We start from the raw sequence: 25,747 nt of genomic DNA, 5'->3' as shown, positions 1-25,747 counted from the left end.
TGTTGCCCAGGCTGGAGTGCAGTGGCACAATCTCTGCTCATTGCAACCTCCGCCTCTTGGGTTCAATCGATTCTCGTGCCTTAGCCTCCTGAGTAGCTGGGATTACAGGCACGCACCACCATGCCTGGCTAATTTTTTGTATTTTTAGTAGAGATGGGATTTCACCATGTTGCCTAGTCTGGCCTCAAACTCCTGAGCTCAGGCAATCTGCCCACCTCAACCTCTCAAAGTGCTAGGATTACAGGCATGAGCCACTATGCCTGGCTAGTTCTTTCAAAGTTTAAGTCACATTTTAAAATATGTCTAAACTAGGAATTGGAAGTTTATTTTTATGTGAAGAATTTTTAATCTTAGTATTTTAAAGGAATTTTTGTATACTCGGGAATCAAGTATTTTAGAAAAAAAATTTTAGAAATGCTATACCTTCTATTTACTACTTTATAATTTAGAATTATTGATATTAGAATTTGCTTTAAAAGTTGGAAGGAAAGGCTGGGCTCAGTGGCTCAGGCCTGTAACCCTAGCACTTTGAGAGGCCAAGACAGGTGAATCACCTGAGGTCAGGAGTTCAAGACCAGCCTGGCCAATATGGTGAAACCCTGTCTCTACTAAAAATACAAAAATTAGCTGGGCATGGTGGTGCATGCCTGTAATCCCAGCTACTCAGGATGCTGAGGCAGGAGAATTGCTGGAACCTGGGAGGCAGTGGGTGCAGTGAGCCAAGATTATGTCACTGCACTCCAGCCTGGGTGACAGAGGGAGACTATCTCAAAGAAAAATTAAAAAATGGAAGGGCAGGGCATGGTGGTTTACGCTGTAATCCCAGCACTTTGGGAGCCTGAGGCAGGCAGATCACAAGGTCAGGGGTTCAAACCAGCGTGGCTGACATGGTAAAACCCCATCTCTACTAAAAATACAAAATTTAGCCAGGTATGGTGGCTCATGCCTGTAATCCCAGCCTCTCAGGAGGCTGAGGCAGGAGAATCATTTGAGCCTGGGAAGTGGAGGTTGCAGTGAGCCTAGATTGCACCACTGCACTCCAGCCTGGGTGACAGAACGAGACTCCATCTCAAAAAAAAAAAAAAACTGGAAGGAAAAATGCCAGTATGGACCCAGCACAGTGGCTCATGCCTGTAATCCCAGCACTTTGGAAGGCCAAGGTGGGTGGATCACCTGAGGTTAGGAGTTCGAGACCAGCCTGGCCAACATGGTGAAACCCCATCTCTACTAAAAATACAAAAATTAGCCTGATGTGGTGGCAGGTACCTATAAACCCAGCTACTTGAGAGGCTGAGGCAGGAGAATCTCGTGAACCCAGGAGGCGGAGGTTGCAGTGAGTGGACATTGCGCCACTGCACTCCAGCCTTTGTGACAAGGGCAAGACTCCATCTCAAAAAAATAAAAAGGGGGAGAGAGATCCAAGATGGCTGATCACTAGCAGCTTGGGCTCGTAGTTCCCAGTGAAAGCGCAGAGAAGGAGAGGACGCCACACTTTCAGACGAATATTTGTTGCTCACGGACCAGGAGATTCCCAGCAGAGGAGCCCCACGTGTCGCCAGGGTGACTTTTGTGGCCGGCGCGGCGGTTTTGCTGGTGCCTTAGTGAACCAGTTTTTGGTGCAGAGTCCGGAGACTCCCAGGCGGAAAAGCACCATCAATCTTAACACCGCTGTTTTGGCCGGTGCAGTGGACTGCTCAGATTTCTGCGCTGGGAATCAACAAGTTGGACGTCTGCTCAGAGACCTAGTTAGAAAGTCGGTAATTACAAAGACAACAGACGGATAAATATATAATGAAGGGAAGAAATCAGCGTAAAAAGGCAGAGAATACTCAAAATCAGAATGCCTCTCCCTCTACAGGGGATCGCAATTCCTCATCAGTAACGAAACAAGGCTTAATGGAGAACGAGTGTGTTCCAATAACAGAAGCAGGTTTCAAAACGTGGGTGATAAGAAACTTCTGTGAATTAAAAGAACTTGTTCTAACCCAATGCAAAGAAACTAAGAACCTTGAAAAAAGGTTTGACGAAATGTTAACGAGAATGGACAATTTAGAGAGGAATATAAGTGAATTGATGGAGCTGAAAAACACAACACGAGAACTTCGCGAAGCATGCACAAGTTTAAACAGTCGAATTGATCAAGTAGAAGAAAGGATATTAGATGTCGAGGACCAGCTCAGTGAAATGAAACGAGAAGACAAGATTGGAGAAAAAAGGATAAAAAGGAATGAGCAAAGTCTCCAGGAAATATGGGACTATGTGAAAAGACTTAATTTACGTTTGATAGGTGTACCTGAATGTGATGAAGAGAATGAATCCAAGTTGGAAAATACTCTTCAGGATATCATTCAGGAAAACTTTCCCAACCTGGCAAGGCAGGATAATATTCAACTCCAGGTAATACAGAGAACACCACAAAGATATTCTTCAAGAAGACCAACCCCAAGGCACATAATTGCCAGATTTATTAGGGTTGAAATGAAGGAGAAAATACTAAGGGCAGCCAGAGAGAAAGGTCAGGTTACCCATAAAGGGAAACCTATCAGACTTACAGCAGATCTCTCAGCAGAAACCCTACAAGCCAGAAAAGAGTGGGGACCAATATTTAACATCCTTAAAGAAAAGAACTTTCAACCCAGAATTTCATATCCAGCCAAACTAAGCTTTATAATCGAAGGAAAAATTAAACCTTTTGCGAACAAACAAGTACTTAGAGACTTCACCACCACCAGGCCTGCTTTACAAGAGCTTCTGAAAGAAGCACTATACATATAAAGGAACAACCAATATCAGCCTTTCCAAAAATATATCAAAAAGAAAAGAACATTAACACAACGAAAAATTTACACTAACTAATGGGCAAAACAGCCAGCTAGCATCAAATGCCAGTATTAAAGTTATATATATTCTAATCGGATAAAAAGCCAAAACCCATCGGTATGCTGCATCCAGACCCATCTCACATGCAACGATACACAAAGACTCAAAACAAAGAGAAGGAGGAAGATTTATCAACCAATCAGAGAGTAAAAATAAACAAATAAATAAAAATCAGGAGATGCAATTCTCGCCTCTGATAAAGTAGACTTTAAAGCAACAAAGAACAAAAGAGGCAAAGAAGGACATTACATAATGGCAAAAGGATCAATGTAACAAGAAGAGCTAACGATTTTATAGATCAACGAGACAGAAAATTAACAAGGACATCCAGGACTTGAACTCAGACCCGGAACAAGTAAACTTAATAAACATTTATAGAACTCTCCACTTCAAATACATAAAACATACATTACCACCTCACACCTACTCCATAAGTGACTACATAATTGGAAGTAAATCACTCCTCAGTAATCGCATAGCATTTCATAGGTTTAAATGAAATATTGGTTGGCTGCTTGTTTGTTATTTTCTTCCCTTATTCCTTCCTGTTTACATCAAGTATAATTATTGGTATAAAAGAGGTTTTCAATACCCATTACTAAACTGCATTCTAGCCTGGGCAAGAAAGCAATACTCTCATTCTCTCTCTTTCTCTTCCTTTTTCTTCCTCTTCTTTATTCTTTTTCTTTCTTTCTTTCTTTCTTCCTTTCTTTCAAAAAAAAAAAAAAGAAAAGCTGGGCAGGGTGGCATGTGCCTGTAGTCCCAGCTACTCAGGAGACTGAGGCTAGAGGATCGCTTGAGTCCACGAGTTCTGGGCTGTAGTGCACTATGCCAGGGGGTGTTGGCTCTAAGTTCAGCATCGATATGGTGACCTCCCAGGAGCGGAGGACCACCAGGTTGCCTAAGGAGGGGTGAACCAGCCCAGGTCGGAAATGGAGCAGGTCAGAACTCCCGTGCTGATCAGTAGTGGGATCGCACCTGTGAATAGCCACTGCACTCCAGCCTGGCAACATAGCAAGACCCTGTCTCTAAAAAAAAAAAGAAAGAAAGAAAAGAATAATACCAATATGATAATATAGAGCTTGTGTTGGATTAGTGGCTTTGAGTGAATTTTTCCTTGTTTCTGTTTTCCAAAATTTCATCAATATGTTCATTACTTTTATTATTTATAAAATTATTTATTAACTATTCCCCAAAATTAGCATTAAGATGCACTGGGCATTAAAAAGGCTAAGATTCTTAAAGAATTATCTCACGTTAGGTAATATGGAAACTTCCCTTTGTTGTGGAGTGATATGTTTAAATATGGTAGGCCAAGTTCTTACTATAGACATTTTCTTTGTAATGTATCTAATAAAAGACTATTAGAGCAGAGAAAATTATTTTATGTTTTTGATACAAGGCCTCTCTTTGTCACCCAGGCCAGAGTAAAGTGGTGTGATTATAGCTCACTGAAGCCTTGACCTCCTGGGTTCAAGTGTTCCTCCCACCTCAGCCTCTCAAGTAGCTGGGACCACAGGCACATGCCACCACATCCTGCTAAGTTTTTTATTTTTTTGTAAAGATGTAGTCTCGCCATGTTGCCTAGGCTGATCTTGAATTCCTAGACTCAAGCAGTCCCCCACCTCGGCCTCCCGAAGTGCTGGGATTATAGGCGTGAGCTACCTTGCCCAGTCACAATTTTTTATATAGTCAAAAATCTGATAATTACTAGTACTCTTAATCTATAAGAGGAAGTGGTTTTTTTAAGTATTATGTTCTGTTTTAGAAATAGAAATTTCTGACATTTGCTTCTGGAGTTTGCTTCTCACATTGAGGAATACTGTACAGTCATGCATTGCTTAATGACAAGGATACATTTAGAGAAATGCATTGTTCGGCAGTTTTGCTGTTGTGTGAACATGATACAGCCTACCACACAACTAGGCTGTGTGCCATAGCCTATTGCTCCTAGGCTACAAACCTGTGCAGCATGTTACTATACTAAATACTGTAGGCAACTGAAACAGAGTGGTAGGTATTTGTGTATCTAAACATATCTAAAACTATAAAAGGTACAGTAAAAGTATGGTGTTACAGGCTGGGCACAGTGGCTGACACCTGTAATCCCAGCACTTTGGAAGGCAGAGGCGTGCGGATCACTTGAGGCCAAGAGTTCAAGACCAGCCTGGCCAACATGGCGGAACCCCATCTCTACTAAAATTACAAAAATTAGTCAGACATGGTGGCAGGCGCCCGTAATCCCAGATAGGAAGCTGAGATAGGAGAATTGCTTGAACCTGGGAGGCAGAGGTTGCAGTGATCATGCCATTGCACTTCAGCCTCGGCAACAGAGTGAGACTCTGTCTTAAAAAATATATATACATGGTATTGTAATCTTAGAAGACCGCCATCATATATGCAGCCCATATTGACCGAAACATTGTTATACAGCACATGATTATACTTTCACCTTGAATCTGCACCACAGGACCTTTGCACATGCCGTTCCCTCCTAGAATGCAGTTCCTTGCCTCTTCTTCCTTTCTCTAACACACTCCTACTTTTTCGGTCTTGGCTTATATATACCTTATTCCAAGAAGCTTGCCATATCCCACCTCTTCTACTTCCCAACCCCTGTATTTGTGTCTTCATCCCTACCCAGGTTAAACTCCTATTACTTAATTGCAGGGCCTATTCAGTTCTTGTAGTGTTTGCCATCATTTTAAACTTCAGTTCAATATTTGTTTTCCCCACTACTCCTTAAGCTTGATGAGGGCAGGACCTGTGAGTGTCTTGTTCTAAGCAACTCTACATTGTATCCTCTGTGTCTGGCACAGTGCCTAAAACATAATTGATAGCAAATAATACTTACCAAATTAATTCCTTTATTTGTTTGTTTGTTTGTTTGTTTATTGAGACTGAGTCTCGCTCTGTTGTCCAGGTTGGAGTACAGTGGTATGATCTCAGCCCACTGTAATCTCTGCCTCTGGATTCAAGCGATTCTCCTGCCTCAGCCTCCTGAGTAGCTGGGATTACAGGTGAGCACTATCACGCTTGGCTAATTTTTGTCTTGTTAGTAGAGACGGGGTTTCACCATGTTGGCCAGGCTGGTTTCGAACTCCTGACCTCAAGTGATCCAACCGCCTGGGTCTCCCAAAGTGCGGGGATTACAGGCATGAGCCACCACACCCAGCCTTGAATTCCTTTAAATATTATGCTTACTTTGTTTGCTCCTCCAAACTCTAGTTGGTATTACTTAATAATGGGGTCTTTCCATTAGAGTTGTAACTTTTTTTCATTATTAGTTATAATTTTGATATCATGAGTAGGTAAATAAATAAGTTAGATAACTATGAGTTTTCACTAACTTGGGATATTCTTAGCTTTTTAACATTTGGGATGGGTACCATTTCAGTGTCTCAGATGCTTGACAGCAATATATAGTCACAGTACATTTCTTAAGTGATGAATAGTAGCTGCAAACGTTGATGGTTCTATTTGGCTATATTAATCCCAGCAGTTCAATGGACTGCTACCAAAATAGTACAGTACATGAGATATGTCATGATAAAACCACAACCAGAATTGTGGTCATTATTTCCTACTTTTTCTTCTTCTTTTTAAACCTTTTTAATTTTATAAGGTTGTGTTTCTGTTTTCCTAATCCTTATTTGTAAAGTGTAAAATGAATAGCTTTTATATAAGGATTTAGAATATTTAAGTCTAGGCACAGTGACTCGTGCCTGTAATCCTAGCACTTTGGGAGGGCAAGGAGGGTGGATCACTTGAGCCCAGGAGTTCAAAACCAGCCTGGGAAACATAGTGAAACTCTGTCTTTACAAAAATGCAAAAATTAGCCTGGCACCACCTGTGGTCCTCCTACTCAGGAGGCTGAGGCAGGAGAATTGCTTGAGCCCAGGAGGTTAGGACTGCAATGAGCCATGATTGTACCACTGCACTCCAGCCTGGGCAACAGAGCAAGACCTTATCTCAATATAAATATATATATATATATATGCATATTTTATATGTATACATATATTATACATATACACATATATACACATATATGTACATATAAGATATATATAATATATAAGTATATTTAGATGTGTCAAAAAATTAAAGACACACAAAATATTTTAATTCAGCTATTAGTCTTTCCAAGTTTCTAATAAAACTAAGTTACTATATACGTGTGACACGTTGTGAAGTAGAGAAGAGACAATTTTTATACATTGAGTTTATACAGATATATGATATTTAGCTACTACTTTTCTACTCATTAGATTACATATTGTGGTTTTTTTTACAGTTCAAACGATATGTCAATAAACTTCGAAGCAAGAGTACAGTTTTCAAAAAGAAGCATCAGATAATAGCTGAACTTAAAGCTGAATTCGGTCTTTTGCAGAGGACTGAAGAACTTCTTAAGCAACATCATGAAAATATTCAACAACAACTGGTAATACGGTATTATCTTGGGCTGCTATAAATACAAATGCTAGGAGGTTTATGGGTTACAGCTTTATACTGAGGTCATTGTTTTTACTGGAGAAATCATAAAAGTATTACTTTTCTCTGATTAATTACAGAGATGTCATATAAGTTAATTCATTTATTTTTAATGTAGCAGTAAGCACTGGCTTTTTTGTGTGTGCTGACTTTAGGGTTATTAATAGAAGTTGAATTCTAAGTAGGTTTTTTTCGTTTGGTTAGTTAATATGAGTGACTGTAAAATATTTTTTTATCATGGCCTGCTAGGCAGAAATTTCTAAGCAGCCACTTCCAAGAAGCTTTGGAAAGAAATATCCAGGGAAATGCTATGTGGATGTCAGCCTCCAGGCTTATTTCTTATGTGTTTGTTCCTTGGTTGTCTGAGAAGAGTTAAACCCAAAGTAGTCCAACAGCTAAGTTGTTCTTATTGTGGATGCCAGTTGCTCAGGGTTTTCTTCATTTGGCTTTTTTTTTTTTCTTTCACCAATCGGGAAACTATTTCATCTGGGTGCTTGTTTACCAGCTAGCAATAATCTGATAGAGATAAATGAAATGTCAACCGGTTGTGTTTTCTTTTAGCTGGCAATATGAACTGTCTCATATTGTCTCATGCTGATGAATATTATTTGCTTTTAGGGAACTTAAGATGGAAAATTTATTCTGAATCAACGTAGATTCTAACAACACTAGCTTTAAAACTGATAATAGTAACTGCATTATTTTTTACTTCAAAATATTTTTTCATTTCCATTGTGATTTCTTTGACCTTTTGGCTTAAAAGCAAACATTTGGAGGATTTTCTTATGAATTTCTAGGTTGTTTCCATTGTGACCAGAGAGCACACTCTGATTTCAGTCCTGTGAAATTTATAGTCTTGCATTATGGCCCAGTGTTTTGGTAATTGTTTCATGTGCAACGAAAAGAATGTATATTCTGCAGTTGTTGTGAATAGTATTTTATGTATGTCAATTCAGTCTGTGTTAGCTATGATATACATATCTTCCATATCCCTGTTGATTTTTTGTCTGCCTGTTCCATCAGTTACTGAAAGAAGTGTGTTAAAAATCTCTAACTATAATTATTGCTTTGCTGCTTTTTTTAGTTCTATCAGTTTTTGCTTCATATTTTTTCTTAAGTTGGGTCCCTAGAAGCAGAGCTCAAGAAGGGAATTCTTTGTGCTAGTGATTTATTGAGGGAGTACCCTCACAAGGAGGGAAGTAAGGGAAGCAAATGAGGCAGCAGAAAAAAGCCAAGCAAGAAAGGGCATGGTCTCAACTGGAGTTGGCTTCATTCTGATCCCATGATCAACTTTGGAACAAATTGCACCACAGAATTGATTCCACCTTGATGCAAGGGGGATGGCCTTTTGTACCCCATGGCAGTCAGTCATTTGGCTGTGGTCGAGTGTAACCTTTTAGGTGAGACAGCTCCCATTTGGCTGAAGGCATTCTGGAGAAGGGGGTAACTGAGCTGTTTAGCAGTCAACACTCAACAGTTTGCAAATGAGGTCTGAGTGGGGCACCAGCAACATCTACTACAGTTCACCCCATGTACTAGTAGGTTCTACTTATTTGTCATGTTAAATTTACTCCACCCAGCTATAGCTTCTATAGGATTCTGGTTGGTCACAATTTCTAGGAAAACTTATAGGAGAAAGATTAGTGTGACAAATAGAAACTCTCATTTCCACGTTTGGTTCCAAGTACATAACTGATACTCAACATCTCCTTCCTTTACTATCCACTCTAGAGTTCCCTCACCTCAGCTAGCACCTCCTCTGGCTTAAATGACTTAATTGGTGGGATGATCCAATTCCTCATCCTTGAAAAGTGTGAGACTCCAGTAATCATGCCCTTACCAGGCCATGGCTGCTGTACTTGCCCATTTATAGTTAAAACTGGGCGTGGGAGTGCCAAGATATGCCCTAATGGATTATCTGAGTCTCAAATGCATTTCTTTCTATCCCTATTATATAGCAGCATCTATATAGCCTTATGATGTCCTGCTTTCTTTGCCTGATGGTCTATTGACATGAGGAGCCCAAGTGACCAGATGGTAGTCAGAACATTAAGTGTCAAGGGCTTCTTAATGTGCCTTCTGATGGAAGCATGCCCAGTCTGGCAACTAGAGCATCTATACCCACAGAGCCTAAAGTTGTCTGGAAGGGAAGCATAATTCCCTAAAATGGATCATTGGGGATCATGGTTAGTGGTGACACTTATACTTTCATCTCATGGTTCTGAGACCTATGCTTTCTATTGAGAACATAGCACCATATAATGGGCATTGGTTTAAGGTGTACAGCGTGTCCTAATGGTAGAACTCATTTTCACAGGCCATCAGTTCCAAGCTGGGACCTTGCCTTCAAGACAATGTTCCACTATTCTGTCAGGCCATCAACTTTCCAGATAGTGTAGTATATGATAAAATTACTGAATTATATGATCATATGAACACCATCATATTTCCTTTGCTCTAAAGTGTGTCCCTTGGTTTGAGGTGGTATTATGTGAGATTTCACATCAGTAGACTGAATGCTCTAAGCTCGTGGATAGTAATGCTGACTGAAGTACAATGGGCAAGAAAGGCAAACCTATACCTAGAATATGGATCAGTCCTATTAAGGATGAAATCTCACTCTTTTCAAGGCAGAAAGGGTCTGATGTTATTAAATTGCCACAAAATAGGGGGTTGGTTTCCTCAAGGGATGATTCCATACCCACAGCTCAGGACTGGTCTCTGTTGCTGGCAGGTCAGACTTTTGATGTTTGCAGTAGCTAGATGAGCATTGGTGAGAGAGAGCCCATGCTATTTGGCTCATACATAACCTCCATCTCTACCAACAAAGCCATTCTGTTTATGAGTCCATTTCTAAGGACTGTGTGGGACAGTGACAGAGGCTCGCTGACATCTGCTGGCCAAATCATCCTTTCCACTTGGTTGTTTAGTGCCTCTTCTGCAGTGGACATTCTCTGGTTTCCATGTAATGAAAAGATCTTTATACTTAGTGCCTACTCCCATAGGTTCATCCATATGCCTCTTCCCTAGACCTCCTTGTCCTTGCAGTCTTGCATCTTCCAGGCCCTTAACTGACAAGCTGAGCCATTTGCCACTGGCCAGAGGATACAGGATAATCTGAGGATTCAAGGTTCTCAAGTGGGTCTATCCAGATACCCTCATCCCAGACTCAGCATCCTTTTTCTTCTCTGTCAGGGCCCTGACCTTGGCATAGAATATTTGCCTAGACTAAGAATTCAACTTTCCCTGGAGTTTTGCCAATCTTAAAATTAAGTCCTGCACCTGGTTTTCAGCTCCCTCTGCCCTGTTGCCATGGGAAATGAGGATTTCTTTAAAGCCCTTAAGGAGATTCTATAACTTGATCACTTTGCTTTTAATTACAAATTAATAGATTTGAGCCTGTTATTTTATCTCTTCAACCATCAGAGAAGGTTAGTGATAGCCACCCCAATTCCATAGTCCTTATAGTTACTATTTCTCCTCAAATGTCAAAAACATTACACCATCTAGTGCATCTTTGTATCAGTTCAGATCCTCCAAGAAGCAGACACTGAGATTCGATTACAAGTACAAGAGATTTATTGAAGGAGACACTTGTGAAAAATAAAGGGAATGGAGCAGGAGGAGGCAGGGAAAGCCTTCAGGCTCTGATACAAGTCTGACACCTGTGAAAGGAGACAGCAAAGGAAGAAAGATTGGGTAGAAAGAGCCTCAGACTTCAACACAACTCTGAGCAAGTTTTAAGTTTTGGTCATGTTAAAAGGGAGTTCCTGAGCCAGTCACCTATTAGAGGAGTCCCTTGTCAGGCAGGACTGGGCTAACACTAATACTGCTAATATTAGTACTAATAATACTAATACTGTGCTCAGTCATTGGCTGAGAGCAGCTCCAGGGAAGCATAGCTTTGGTACAAACATGATGATGGACCCAGAGGGGCAGCAACTATGGATGTCAGTCAGCTGTGTTCCTCTCAGCCGATTCTTTTGAAAGCAATCTGAGCCATACATTTTTTTGGCCACCACAATCCCCATCCACCTGTATTCTTCTTCCCCAATTCACCACAAGTGAAAGTCTTTGCAATTACATTGCTGCAACATGCCTGGGACTATCAGTAATCTACCTGCCACCAGCGATAGAGTCCTTAGTTCCATTCAACCAGTGAGAGATCGCACTCTAGTGCTTATGCCAAAGATTATGATATACACCCTTGACTGATTATAGTCTTCACTAAATTTTTACTTTTGCTGTGTCCTGGGCAATGCAAGAACCTAAAACACTTTAACTTTGTTTACGTCCTTCCTATATTTAGTGTTATTATTGATAATATTTTTTTAATTCTAAATACAATTTTCTTGAGAAGGGGTATTGTTCTGTTGCCCAGGCTGGAGTGTACTGGTGCAGTCACAGCTCACTGCAGCCTCAATCTCCTGGGCTCAAGTGATCCTCCCACCTCAGCCTCCCAAGTATGTGGGACTACAGGTGTGCACTACCACATCCAGCTAATTTTTGTATTTTTTTTTTTTTTTTTTTAGGGATGGAGTCTCACTATATTGTCCAGGCTGGCCTCAAACTCAGGGACTCAGGCAATCCTTCTACCTTGGCCTCCCTAAGTGCTAGGTGTGAGCCACTGTGCCTGGGCCTAGATATAATTTAAATACTGCATGATATTATATTCAATATTATTCTAGATTATCTACATGTTTACTCTTTTCATTGTTCTTCTTTCCTTTCTTCATCATCATTCTTCTATTGGTTTCTGTCTAATGAGCTCACCTTAAATATTTCATTTAGTTCAGGTCTGCTGAAATCTTCTCAGTTTTTGTTTTTCTTAAGACACCTGTATTCTACCTTCAATTTGAAGCACATTTTTACTGAATGTTGACTTTTTGGCTGGCAGCTATTTTCTTTCAGCACTTTAAAGATTTAATTCCCATTGTCATCTGGCTTCCATTATTTATTTTGTAACATCAACTGTACATCTTGGTTTTGTTTTTGGTTTTTTGTTTTTTGTTGATAGTGTGTTATTCTCCAGTTTTTAAGATCTTCTCTCCGTGTTTGGTTGTTCAGTGGTTTTACTATGACTTTTCTGGTATGATTTTATTTTTATTTTTGTTTTTATTTATTTTTTTTTTTGAGACGGAGTTTCGCTCTTGTTACCCAGGCTGGAGTGCAATGGCGCGATCTCGGCTCACCGCAACCTCCGCCTCCTGGGTTCAGGCAATTCTCCTGCCTCAGCCTCCTGAGTAGCTGGGATTACAGGCACATGCCACCATGCCCAGCTAATTTTTTGTATTAGTAGAGACGGGGTTTCACCATGTTGACCAGGATGGTCTCGATCTCTTGACCTCGTGATCCACCTGCCTCGGCCTCCCAAAGTGCTGGGATTACAGGCGTGAGCCACTGCGCCTGGCCTGATTTTATTTTTTATTCACCTAGCTTAGGGTCTGTAAAGCTTGTTGAATATGTGGCTTGATGTCTTTGTTTTTGAAAAGTTCTCAGCCAATATTTATTTATTTATTTATTTATTTATTTATTTATGTCCTTCCTTCCTTCCTTCCTTCCTTTCTTTCTTTCTTCCTTTCTTTCCTTTTTTCTTTCTTTCTTTCTTTCTATTTTTAAAGACAGGATCTCACTCTATTTCCCAGGCTGGAGTCCAGTAGTGTGATCTCAGCTCACTGCAGCCTCGACTTCCCAGGCTCAGGTGACTCTCCCACCTCAGCCTCCTAAGCAGCTGGGACTACAGGCCTGAACCACCAAGCCCAGATTTTTTTTTTTTTTTTTTTTGGTCATTTTTGTAGAGAGAGGGTTTTGCCATGATGCCCAAGCTGGTCTTGAACTCCTGGATGCAGACAATCCACCTGCCTCAGCCTCCTAACACTGAGATTATAGGCATGAGCCACTGTGCCCAGCCCAGTATTTCTTTATTTATTACTATAATTTCATTCTGTCCTCTTTTACTTTCACTCCAACTACATGCATATTGGACATTTTCACCATTTTCCATGTATTTCTTATGGGTTTTGTGGGTTTTCTTTTTCTTCTTTTCATTTTTTTTGTTTTTGTTTTTGAGATAGAGTCTCACTCTATTGCCCAGATTGGAGTGCAATTGCATGCTCTCAGCTCACTGCAACCTCCGCCTCCCAAATTCAAGTGATTCTCCTGCTTAAGCCTCCTGAGTAACTTGGATTACAGGTGTGCACCACCACACCCAGCTAATTTTTGTATTTTTAGTAGAGACAGGGTTTCACCACGTTGGTCAGACTGGTCCTGAACTCCTGACCTCGTGATCCACCCACCTCAGCCTCCCAAAGTGCTGGGATTACAGGTGTGAGCCACCACTCCTGGCCTAATTCCAGTCTTGCACATACAGCATCTTGTCCTCTCCATTTAGATATCTAATATGTATTTCAAATTTTTAACACGTCCAAAAATAAACTTCTGATCTGCACCACTTCCTCAAACTGGTCTTCATCTCAACAAATAGAAGCTTCATCCTGTTAGTCTCTCAAGGCAGAAACCTTGAACTCATTCTTTGCCCTTTACTTTGTTTCACATCCCTACATCTAATTTGTCACAATATCTTGTTGGATCTGCCTTCAGAATATATACAGAATCACTTCTCATTACTACTGTCACCACCACACTGATTCATGCTATCATTTTCTCTAATTTGAACTATTGAGATGGTCTTCTAATTGGCCTCCCTGCTTCTACCTAGTCTGATCTCATCACAGGTATTAAAGTGATCATTTTAAAATTGCTCTACTCTGAACCCTTCAACAGCCTCCCATCTCATTTTAAATAAAACAGAGCTCTTTTATCGGCTTATAAATAAAATAATATAATTTATTATCTAAACTAGGATACTTTTTGAGAGTGCAAGGGGACGATAGATGTACACTGAGACCTAGCAAACCAGCTAAACCGCATGTATTCCCTTCTTCACCCCCACCTTATTCTCACTGTACCTCCTTACTGTTTCTTGAACTGGCCAAGTTTGCTCCCAGCTTTTGCACTTGCTGATTCCCTCACTTCCTACAGGGCTTTGCTCAGATGTCATCTTCTCAGGATCACCTTCTCTAACTACCTTGTGGTTATATTATGTTTATTTATTTATTTATTTACATATTGCTTATTTATCCCACTACTAGTTAGCTCTATGAGGGATTTTTTTTTTTCCTGTTCTATTCACTGCTGTATATCTGGTGCCTAGAACTGTGCTTGGCACATTTAAATATATAATAAATATTGGATGAGTGAACAAATGCAAGTACAGCTAATCACTTGAGAATTCATTCATTCACCAAATGTTTATTGAATGTATCCTACGTTTTAGGTTCTGTGCTAAGTACATAACATTATTATAAAGTCTATAATTAGAAATACTTCCTATGCACCTGAAGATACTGTAGGTTTATAATATATATAAAGGCATGTAATTGAATGAAATAATTGAAGTCAATGAAGAATGTCCTTTAGGATTCTAAACTAATTAATTCTATTTACATTTTTTTTGTTATGTGTGAAATATGTATATTTCTTATGGGAACCAGCAAGATTTTGATGCTGTTTTGTGGCCTTTTTGTTTTTTATTTTTAGGAAACTATGGAGGAGAAAAAGGGTATATCTGGATATAGCTACACCCAAGAAGAGCTAGAAAGAGTATCTGCACTGAAGAGTGAAGTTGATGAAATGAAAGGACGAACATTGGATGACATGTCTGAAATGGTGATTATACTTTTATTTAAATTTTCTTTTATCGTGTAGCTGGAAGGCAAGTGTTTTGTGTTTGTTTTATTTTCTGTGAAACATTCAACTGTTAATTTCTACACATTATATTCTTTCATCTGTCTTTTTTTTTTTTTTTTTTTTGAGGCAGAGTCTCACTCTATTGCCCAAGCTAGAATGCAGTGGTGCACACTTGGCTTACTACAACATCCACCTCTGGGATTCAAGTAATTTTCATGCCTCAGCCTCCCAAGTAGCTGGGACTACAGGTGTGTGCCACCATTCCCGGCTAATTTTTGTATTTTTAGTAAAGATGAGGTTTCACCCTGTTGGCTAGGCTGATCCTGAACTCCCAACCTTGGGTGCTCCACCTGCCTCGGCCTCCCAAAGTGCTAGGATTACAGGCATGAGCCACTACAGCCAGCCTCATATGTCTTTATCAATCTCTTTTGAATTTTTTTCATTCTAGTAAGATTGTTCAAATTCTAATAGTTTATACATTTTGTTTTTTTTAATGTACAAAAGTTATAGAACATTAAAGAAATATTTAAGAAGGAAAATAAGTTTTCCCAGATTATACCACCCTAATAGAATTATTTCCTTTCTGTGTATATTCTTAGTATCTTTCCATTTTCAGGACTGGTATTCAATCAGAATGTACTAGTACACTTTCACCAGGCATTAAAATGTTGAAATCTTATCTTACTTGTTGGTAAATGGCTGCTCCAAACCCTCAGAGTACCCCCCTCCAGTTGCCTTGTCCACGTTGGCCATTCCCCCAGAACCCTCTGGATCTCATCACAGTCTAACTCCTAAAAAGGTTAGCATTTAAGACCCTATTCAGGCTGGGCATAGTGGCTCACACCTGTAATCCCAGCACTTTGGGTGGCCAAGGCAGGCAGATCACTTGAGGTCAGGAGTTCAAGACCTGTCTGGCCAACTTGGTGAAACCCCATCTCTACTAAAAATGCAAAAATTACCCAGGCATGGTGTCGCACGCCTGTAGTCCCTGCTACTCAGGAGGCTGAGGCATGAGAATCACTTGAACCTGGGAAGTGGAGTTTGCAGTGAGCTGAGACTATGCCACTGCACTTCAGCCTGGGCAACCAAGTAAGACTCTGTCTCAAAAAAAAAAAAAAGACTCGTTCATCTCTCTGACTGGTGTCCATTCTGATGGATTATTACTTATGCTATTTGGACCATACTATAGTATTTTGAATATCACTCCATCTATATTTATGTAATTTTGTATGCCTACATAATTATATATTTTTATATAATACATCATGATTATAGTTGTATAAGGCAATTTTGTAATTTATTTTATTTATTCAATGTGAGATTATAAAGATTTTCCCATAATGATTTACAGTCTTGAGAACTGACATTTTGAATGATTAAGTAGTATAGTATTCCACCTTGCTGAGGAATCAGGATTTACTAAAGCACTTCTCTGTGTTTGGCACTGAAGTAGTTTATAGTTTTTTACTCTTATATTTAACACTGAATTAAATATCTTTATGTATGTAGTATTTTTCTTCTTTTGAATTCTTTTTTTAGTTGTTAAATTTTTTGTTTAAATGACAGGTAAAAAAACTGAATTCACTGGTATCTGAAAAGAAGTCAGCTCTTGTCTCAGTTATAAAAGAGCTACGACAGTTGCGTCAGAAATGTCAAGTAAGTGAATTTGATTTTATGATACTTTTAGTATTCCATCTTATTCAGATGTGCTAGTTAGACCCCTGAATATTTTACTTGGGTAATATAGAAAACTATTATTATTATCATATTGATTTGATTCTTCAAAAGAGAATTAAAACATGACATACAGGCCAGGTGTGGTGGCTTATGCCTCTAATCCCAGCACTTTGGGAGGCTGAGACAGGAGGATGATCACGTGAACCCAGGAATTTGAGACCAGCCTGGGTAATAGCAAGACCTCATCTCTACAGAAAATAAAAAATTAGCTGAACTTGGTGGCATGCACCTGTAGCCCCAGATACTCAGGAGGCTGAGGTGCGAGAATTGCTTGAACCCAGAAGGTCAAGATTGTAGTGAGCCATGATCATGCCACTGTACTCCAGCTTGGGTAACAGAGTGAGACCCTGTCTCTCCTGCAAAAAAAAAGACCTTCAAAGATTTTTGTTTAATTTATGCTGCTTATTTAGCCATAAATTATTGGGGGCAGAGGAGAAAGAGAAAAAGCAGTGTGAGCTGAAATCCGCAAATTCAGCCAGAGGAGATTTTTTCTTTAAAGCATATGCATGTCAGACCTATAAATATGAAGTCACATTCTTCTGTGTCCAGGTAAAAGCTCAGAGTCTGCCCACAAGTAGTGACAAGTTAACTTTACATTAATGAACTTGCTTTGCTGGGAGGCATGGTGCACAGCAAACTATGATAGATTATGAGAAGTGATGAAATACCATTACTTGGAAGCTAGTTCTAACCACTGATTTAAAGATAAATTGTCAGAAGGTAAATGCCCTCCACAAATCCAGATCAGGTGGCATTTGACACTAACAGTTCTTTGCTGTTTTTATTACTATTTATTTTTTTAACTTGTTTAACTATATTTAATACTTGAAACTACAAAAATATATTATGACACTTTTAAAGAGCAGGAATACTTAAAAATACTTTACAGTACTTAACTTTAATGGATAACCCTCAACTATTAGGAAATTTTATAGGGAAGTGTTAGTATATTTCCTTTATGTGGTACTTGCAATTTTTTTCTAAATTTGAATATTAACAGCTGTTTGAATATTAGAGCATCACAACTGTATTAGTCCATTCTTGCATTGCTGTAAAGAAATACCTGAGACTGGGTAATTTCTAAAGAAAAAAGGTTTAATTGGTTCATGGTTCTACAGACTACACAGGAAGCATGATGCAGGCATCTACTCAACCTCTAGGGAGGCCTCAGAAAGCTGACAATCATGGCAGAAGGCAAAGAAGGAGCAGGCATATCACATGGCCAGAGCAGCAAGGGGGTGGAAAGAGGCGCCTCACACTTTTAAACAACCAGATCTTGTGAGAACTCACTCGCTATCACAAAAACAGCACCAAGAGAATGGTGCTAAACCATTCATGAGAATTTCACCTTCATGATCTAATCACCTCCCACCAGGCCCAACCTCCAATATTGAAGGTAACAGTTTGACATGAAATTTAGGCAGAGATACAGATCCAAACCATATCAACAATGAAAGATGTCTAACTTATATTTATCTAAATCTTTATAGTCACCTAAAATTAGAATAGCATCTTGAAAAGTGTCATGTTTATTTTCTTAGGAGCAGTTCTATAAATTCTATGTATTTAAATGAAATAATTATATATAATTGCCAATATGTAGGAAAAACTGAAATATTCGAATTTTATTTTATTCATTTAATTTTTTTAAGTAGAGATGGGGTCTACTGTTGCCCAGGCTAGTCTCAAACTCCTGGGCTCAAGCATTCCTCCCACCTCAGGCTTCCAAAGTGCTGGGATTATAGGAGTGAGCCTCCACACCCAACCTGTTTATATTTTAGAGTATGCAATCTGATCATTTTTAGTTTCACTGAAATATCTATTATTTATTGATTACGTTTTCATATAAAAATAAAATCATATTCCTAGCAATAATTAAAACTATACAGAATTATTTAAGGAAAAGAATAAAAATTATTTCTTTCAGCACCCCCAGCACATGACTTAATAGCTCCATATGTATTTTCCAGAAATTTTCTGGGGATTAATGAACAGATAATTATTTAGTAACTACCTTAAATTTGTTCTCCACACATTTTTCTACTTTCTAAAAACAAAGGCTTTTTTCAGGAAGTGGGAGAACTGAAACCAACCTTAACTGATACCAAAGCCACAATACCTGCTTCCTTTTTTTTTTTAACATTGCTTGCTCTACCTTTTTTGCCCACTTTATATTTTCCACCTTTAAAAAAGTATTTTGCCGAGGTGGGTGGATCACAAGGTCAAGAGATCAAGACCATCCTGGTCAACATGGTAAGCCCTGTTTCTACTAAGAATACAAAAATTAGCTGGGCATGGTGGCACATGCCTGTAGTCCCAGCTACTTGGGAGGCTGAGGCAGGAGAATTGCTTGAACCCAGGAAGTGGAGGTTGCAGTGAGCCAAGATCGCGCCATTGCACTCTAGCCTGGGTAACGAGCGAAACTCCATCTCAAAAAAAAAAAGTATTTTGTTGCTGTTGTGTCTCTTGAATAGATCTTGAATTAGGTTTTACTGTGTGATATCATCTGAAAGGTTTATATTAATAGATAAATTTATATATTTATTAATATACAGCTATATTTGGTTTTGGTGGTATTACTTTATGTTTGGCTTTCAATTTTAAAGTCTGTAAAGAAACTCCTTCTCCACCTTTTTCCCCTCCTCACTTATCCCCTTACTTCCCTCCCTTGTGTGTGCGTGTGTGTGCCAGCTTATGGGTTAGTTTTAGCCTTTTAACTCTATTATTCATCATTTATTTCTTTAGATGGCATCTATTAATCCCCACTGAGAAGTCATGAAATTGGTGTATTTCTTGTTCCTCCTCCCTCCCTCTCCTCTCCTCTAGCACCTGATTTTAGTAGATTGTATTGTTTTAGTGTTTGCCGTTATACTTTGAATGTGCTTATACTATGACTTGTTAGCTTTAAATGATATTCTTTGACATTCCCCCACCCACCCCTAGCAATTAAAAAAATGAGGAAACCAGCTTACTTATTCTACCTTCCACCTCCTTTGCCCTTTCTCCTTCCTGCAGGCTTTGTTGTATCATTTCTGTCTTGTCACTGCATATAACATTTACATTCTCCTCTATTACCCTACTTCTCACTTTGGTTTTCAGCTCTAGACCTGTAATTATTAGATCCAGTGCTCATTAAAAATCCACTGACTGCTCTTTGTCTCACTTCTCTTTTGATTGCCTAGAACTTGTCCTCTAGTTGAGTCCTCAAAAAAGACTCATAAGAGCAACATTCCCTGATGAGTTATTGCATCTTCTAGTTTATTGCCTAAACATTTCAACAACCGTTTCACTATTAGGTCATGCTTTCTTTACTTTAGGATTTTTTAAATTGTACCTCCACAGTCTTCTAGGGTTAAATGTAGCTATGGAGAGATCTGAGGCCAACCTAATTTTTTTGGTAACTTGATCTTGAAAAGAATGTCTATTTTCTAGTTGTTCAGTACAGGGATCTCCATGCGTTCATCAAATCAGGCTTATGAGAGTCGTGCTCTAAACTTCCTAGTGAATGGTTAAAATGTTTCACTGAAACTTTTTCAGATGAAGAGTTGTGTAGATGGATGGTGGTAATGGTTGCCCAACATTGCAGATGTGCTTAATGCCAACTAAATTGTACACTTAAAAATTGTTCAGGAGGCTGAGGCAGGAGAATTGCCTGAACCCAGGAGGCGGAGGTTGCGGTGAGCCGAGATTGCACCATTGCACTCCAGCCTGGGTAACAAGAGCGAAACTCCGTCTCAAAAAAAAAAAAAAAAAAATTGTTAAAATACCAAATTTTGTTATGTGTATTTTATTACACCAAAAAACAAAACAGGCCGGGCATGGTGGCTCACACCTGGCAATCCCAGCACTTAGGGAGGCCAAGGCAGGTGGATCACCTGAGATCAGGAGTTTGCGACCAGCCTGGCTAACATGGCAAACACCATCTCTACCAAAAAATACAAAAATTAGCCAGCTGTAGTGGCACCTGTAGTCCCAGCAACTCGGGAGGCTGAGGTGGCAGAATCGCTTGAACCTGGGACGCAGAGGTTGATTGCAGTGAGCCAGATTGCGCCCCTGCACTCCATCCTGGGTGACAGAGCGAGACTCCATCTCAAAAAAAAGAGAAAACAAACAAAATCTTTCCGATTAAAAAAAAAAAACAGCCAGGGGTAGTGGCACATACTTATAGTCCTAGCTACTCAGGGGACCAAAGCAGAAGGATAACTTGAGCCCAGGAGTTCAAGACCAGCCTGGACAACATAGTGAAACCCTGTCTTTAAAAAAATTAAGAAGAGCCGGGTGTGGTGGCATGTGCCTGTAGTCCCAGCTACTCGGGAGGCTGAAGTGGGAGGATCACTTGAGCCCAGGAATTCTGGGCTGTAGTGTGCTATGCTGATCGAGTGTGCACACTAAGTTCAGCATCAATATGGTGACCTCCCGGGAGCGGGGGACCACCAGGTTGTCTAAGGAGGGGTGAACCGGCCTTGGTCAGAAACAGAGCAGGTCAAACCTCCTGTACTGATCAGTAGTGGGATCGTGTCGGTGAATAGCCACTGCACTCCAGCTTGGGCAACATAGCGAGACCCTGTCTCTTAAAAAAAAAAGAAAGAAAGAAGAAAAAAAATGTTGAATTTTATGTTCTGTCTTTATTTTTAAACTTTATTCCTTATTATGTTATAATAAGGAGGCTTTTTGCCTTAGAGTATTATTTTGTCTACTACTAACCATATATGCCAGCTTTCTTATTATTTATTTTATTGCTTCTTATTTCTGTTTACTTATACATATATTTTATATACATATAAAATATGTCTTATATACATATTTTGTCTACTACTAACCATATATGCCAGCTTTCTTATTATTTATTTTATTGCTTCTTATTTCTGTTTACTTTCAGCTTCCTATGTCTTTATTTTTGTCTTATATACATCTCATAAATAGCATATAGGGCCAGGCAGCAGTTGCTTATGCCTGTAATCCTAACACTTTGGGAGACTGAGGCAAAAGGATAGCTTCAGCCCAGGAGTTCTAGGTTACAGTGAGCCATGATAGCACCACTGCCTCCAGACTGGGTGACAAAGCAAGACCTGGACCCTAGGTAGATAAGTAGATAGACAGGTAAGTAGGTAGGTAGGTAGGTAGATGTATTTTGTGTAGGCATAGTTTCTTAACATCCAGTTTGAGAATCTGCCTTTTAATTGGTGAGTTTAATCCCACTTATGTTTACTCTGATTTTTGAAGCATTTGAATTTTTTTCTATTTTGTACATCCTATTTACTGTTTGTTTGGGTTTTTTTGCTTATTTTTTCTTTTTTTTTTTTTAACCATCCATTGTACCAATCCTGTTTTCTCTTTTTTACCTTTTTTATTTTTTTATCTTCTATTCCTATATGATTTACTCTTTGGTTTTTATCTCATATATATTCCTCACTTAACAAAGTCCAAAGTTGTTAACATCTCCACAATACAGGAACCTTAGAATAATTTAACACTCTCTCCTACCTTACCTGTGTGTTGTTATCCTCTGGCATTTTATTTCTTTATTTTTACATCTTTAAAAGTAGTTGTCATGGTGGTTGTTAGCATTATAATTACAACTTTATGTAATCATTTCCTGTTTAGGTTTACCTAATATTTAGCAGTTTTCACCATCACTGCTTACATTTTACTCCTTACTTCTGGATTCAATTTTCTTTTTCCTGAAATACAGTTTCCTCGTTTTGTGTGTGTGCATGTGTGTGTGTGTGTGTGCAGGTGTGTGTGTTTAGTGTTCTCAGTAAAGAATCATTATGACAAGTAAGCCATCTTTTTTTTCCTTCTTAAATAATGGCTTGGTCAGAAAAAAAAATATTTTCATTGCTTTCTTTTATTTTGTTGAAGGGTCTGCTATCAGTTTATCATTTATTTTTAGGTAATATCATCCCTGTAACTGGTTTTCATATTTTTATGTTTTTCTTTGGTGTTGTCCAAATTTCACTACCATGTTTTAAGTGTATATTTAGTTTTATTTACTTTTCCAGAATTTGAGTTTTGTATCTTCCATTAATTTTGGAAAAAGTCTGCATAATGCCTTCAGATAGTTTCTCTCCCATTTTTTGTAGTCTGTTTCCCAACTACCCATATTAGAGATATGTTAGAAATCTTTATTCCGTTACCTGTTACTTAATCTCACTTTCATATTTTTGTCTTTCTGTGTTGAATTCTAGATAATTTCTTCAGATCTGTGTTTTAGTTCATTCTTTTATTTCCTTAATGGTGTCTAATATTATGTTTATTCCATCCACTTAATTTTTAATTTCAATGACTTGTCTTTTTTTTCCTCACTTTTTCTTTTCTTTCTTTCTTTCTTTCTTTCTTTCTTTCTTTTTTTTTTTTTTTGAGACAGAGTCTCACACTGTTGCCCAGGCTGGAGTGCAATGGTGTGATCTCAGCTCACTGGAACCTCTGTGTCTTACTATTCTCCTACCTCAGCTTCCTGAGTAGCTGGGACCACAGGCATGCGTATCATGCCTGGCTAATTTTTGTATTTTTAGCAGAGACGGCTTTAACCATGTTGGCCAGGCTGGTCTCTAACTCCTGACCTCAAGTGATCTGGCCACCTCGACCTCCCAAAGTGCTGGGATTACAGGTGTGACCTACTGTGCCTAGCCTCACTTTTTGTAATCTTTTGTTTTCAGTTTCTCCTTTATAATTTTTATTATTTTGAACATACTTATTTATTTGGCTTATCTCTAGTATCTAAAGTTCATTTAGGTATAGTCCTGTTATTTACGTCTTCTGATTCTCACTCCTAATGCATAGATTTTTCCCTTATATGTTTTATACTTTGAGACTGTGAGCTTTCATTAACAGAATTTTGTGTCTTGAATCCTGGCAGCCAGGATGGAGGGCATATCCCTCTAGAGTGGTTTTGCAGTTTTTCTGCCAGGTGTTTTAGAAATATCACAAATTTGGAGCTAATGTTGAGTTAATTTCTCAGCTTGGAAGTTCCTAGACCATGTAGGTAGGGTAAATTCAAACTCCAAAGCTGCCTAAGGACAGCTGTGATCACTATCACTGCTGCATAGTGATCAATTTGACCATAAGACTTGCAACCAAGAAAGGCTTTTATCAACTACAGCATCTTGATCTCATTGAGAGACCAGCAGCTACCTAAGTACATAGCCTCTGTGACTCCTTTTCCCACTTTGGATATAACTGTCACCTTTGAGAGCCTTGAATGTCTGTAGGTCACTTTGATACATAGAAGCCACATCCCCTTTCTGCCAGCAATCTTTTATTATGTACTGGTGACCCGAACCCAGATGCAGTCCCACACAACAAAAGCAGCATACACATTACTCATCTATGCTAACTGTCATATTTCTAAGGAAACTGTGCTGTGTGAAACCATGCAAGGTCATTCTCAGGATGGTGTTAACCCTTTACTCACAGGTTCGCAGGTTGAAAACAACTTAAGATTTACTATGTGGTCCTCAGTTCTAACTTCCCACTTTGCACAGACCTAAGGCTTTTCATCTGCACTGCCTAAACATTTAAAATCACTATGTTACCAAGACTGGCCATTCCCAATTCCTTTCACCAAGGGTAGCCATAATGTTATACTTTGTTTACGGTCCTTTTAATTTTTTTTTATTTCCTTGAGAGTTCAGTTCAGCTCTGGATTTGAAAGAATGTTGCTCTGTCTTACCAAGCATTTGTAGATGCACCCATGCATCACTTAACGATGAGGATATGTTCTAAGAAATGCATAATTGGATGATTTCATCATTGTGCAAACACCCTGGGAGGTGGAGGTTACGTTGAGCCTAGAGCATGCCATTGCACTCCAGCCTGGGCAACAGGAGTAAAACACTATCTCAAACAACAACAATAATAATAATTACACCAGCCTAGATGGTATAGCTTGCTTACATTTGGGCTATATGCTAGATAGCTTATTGCTCCTAGGCTACAAACCTGTACAGTATGTGACTATATACTGAATACTATAGGCAATTATGCATCATGGTAAGTATTTATGTATCTACACCCATCTAATCATAGAAAAGATACAGTAAAATTATGGTATAAAAGATTTAAAATGAACAAAAAACAAACAAACAAACAAAAAGATTTAAAATGGTCTACCTTTATAGGGAACTTACCATGAATGGAGCTTGCCTAACTAGGAATTTCTCTGGATGAGTCAATGAGTGAGTGGTAAATGAATGTGAAGGTCTAGGACATTACTATACACTATGATAGACTTTAGAAACACTGTACACTTAGGCTACTCTAAATTTATGTAAAACAAATTTTTTTTTTGAGACAGTCTTGCTCTGTTGCCCAGGCTGAAGTGCAATGCCGTGATCTCTGCTGACTGCAACCTGTGTCTCCCGGGTTCAAGCAGTTCTCCTGCCTCAGCCTCCCAAGTAGCTGGGATTACAGGTGCATGCCACCACGCCTGGCTAATTTTTGTATTTTTTAGTAGAGTCCAGGTTTCACCATGTTGGCCAGGCTGGCCTCAAACTCCTGATCTCAGGTGATCTACCTGCCTCGGCATCCGAAAGTGCTGAAATTATAGGTGTGAGCTACCACACCTGGCCAAAATATTTTTTTAAAAAAATGAAGTAACTGGTCGGGCGCAGTAGCTCATGCCTGTAATCCTAGCACTTTGGGAGGCTGAGGTGGGCAGATCACCTGAGGTCAAGAGTTCGAGACTAGGCTGACCAACATGGAAAAACCTCATCTCTACTGAAAATACAGAATTAGCCAGGTGTGGTGGCGGGTGCCTGTAATCCCAGCTACTCAGGAGGCTGAGGCAGGAGAATCGCTTGAACCTGAGAGGCAGAGGTTGCGGTGAGCCGAGAGCGTGCCATTGCACTCCAGCCTGGGCAACAAGAGCAAAACTCTGTCTCAA

At 39.2% G+C, this 25,747-nt stretch overlaps 1 protein-coding gene across 1 annotated transcript in view; it reads left to right on the top strand.

Annotated features, from left to right (window-relative positions):
- IFT81 (intraflagellar transport 81) overlaps window positions 1-25,747 on the top strand; it is a 116,637-nt gene that overhangs the window by 71,647 nt on the left and 19,243 nt on the right. Inside the window, exons 12-14 of the mRNA XM_064379859.1 lie at window positions 7,178-7,327; window positions 14,977-15,105; window positions 16,693-16,782. Of these exons, the coding sequence (XP_064235929.1) occupies window positions 7,178-7,327; window positions 14,977-15,105; window positions 16,693-16,782 (369 nt within the window). The remainder of the gene's footprint in view (window positions 1-7,177; window positions 7,328-14,976; window positions 15,106-16,692; window positions 16,783-25,747) is intronic.

The sequence above is a fragment of the Aotus nancymaae genome, unplaced genomic scaffold (genome assembly GCF_030222135.1).
Source record: "Aotus nancymaae isolate 86718 unplaced genomic scaffold, 86718_ANA_hifiasm-v0.15.2.pri h1tg000021l, whole genome shotgun sequence".
Taxonomy (NCBI): Eukaryota; Metazoa; Chordata; class Mammalia; order Primates; family Aotidae; genus Aotus; species Aotus nancymaae.
The sequence above is the reverse complement of the archived record's forward strand: the minus strand, read 5'-3'. Positions and strand labels throughout refer to the sequence as shown.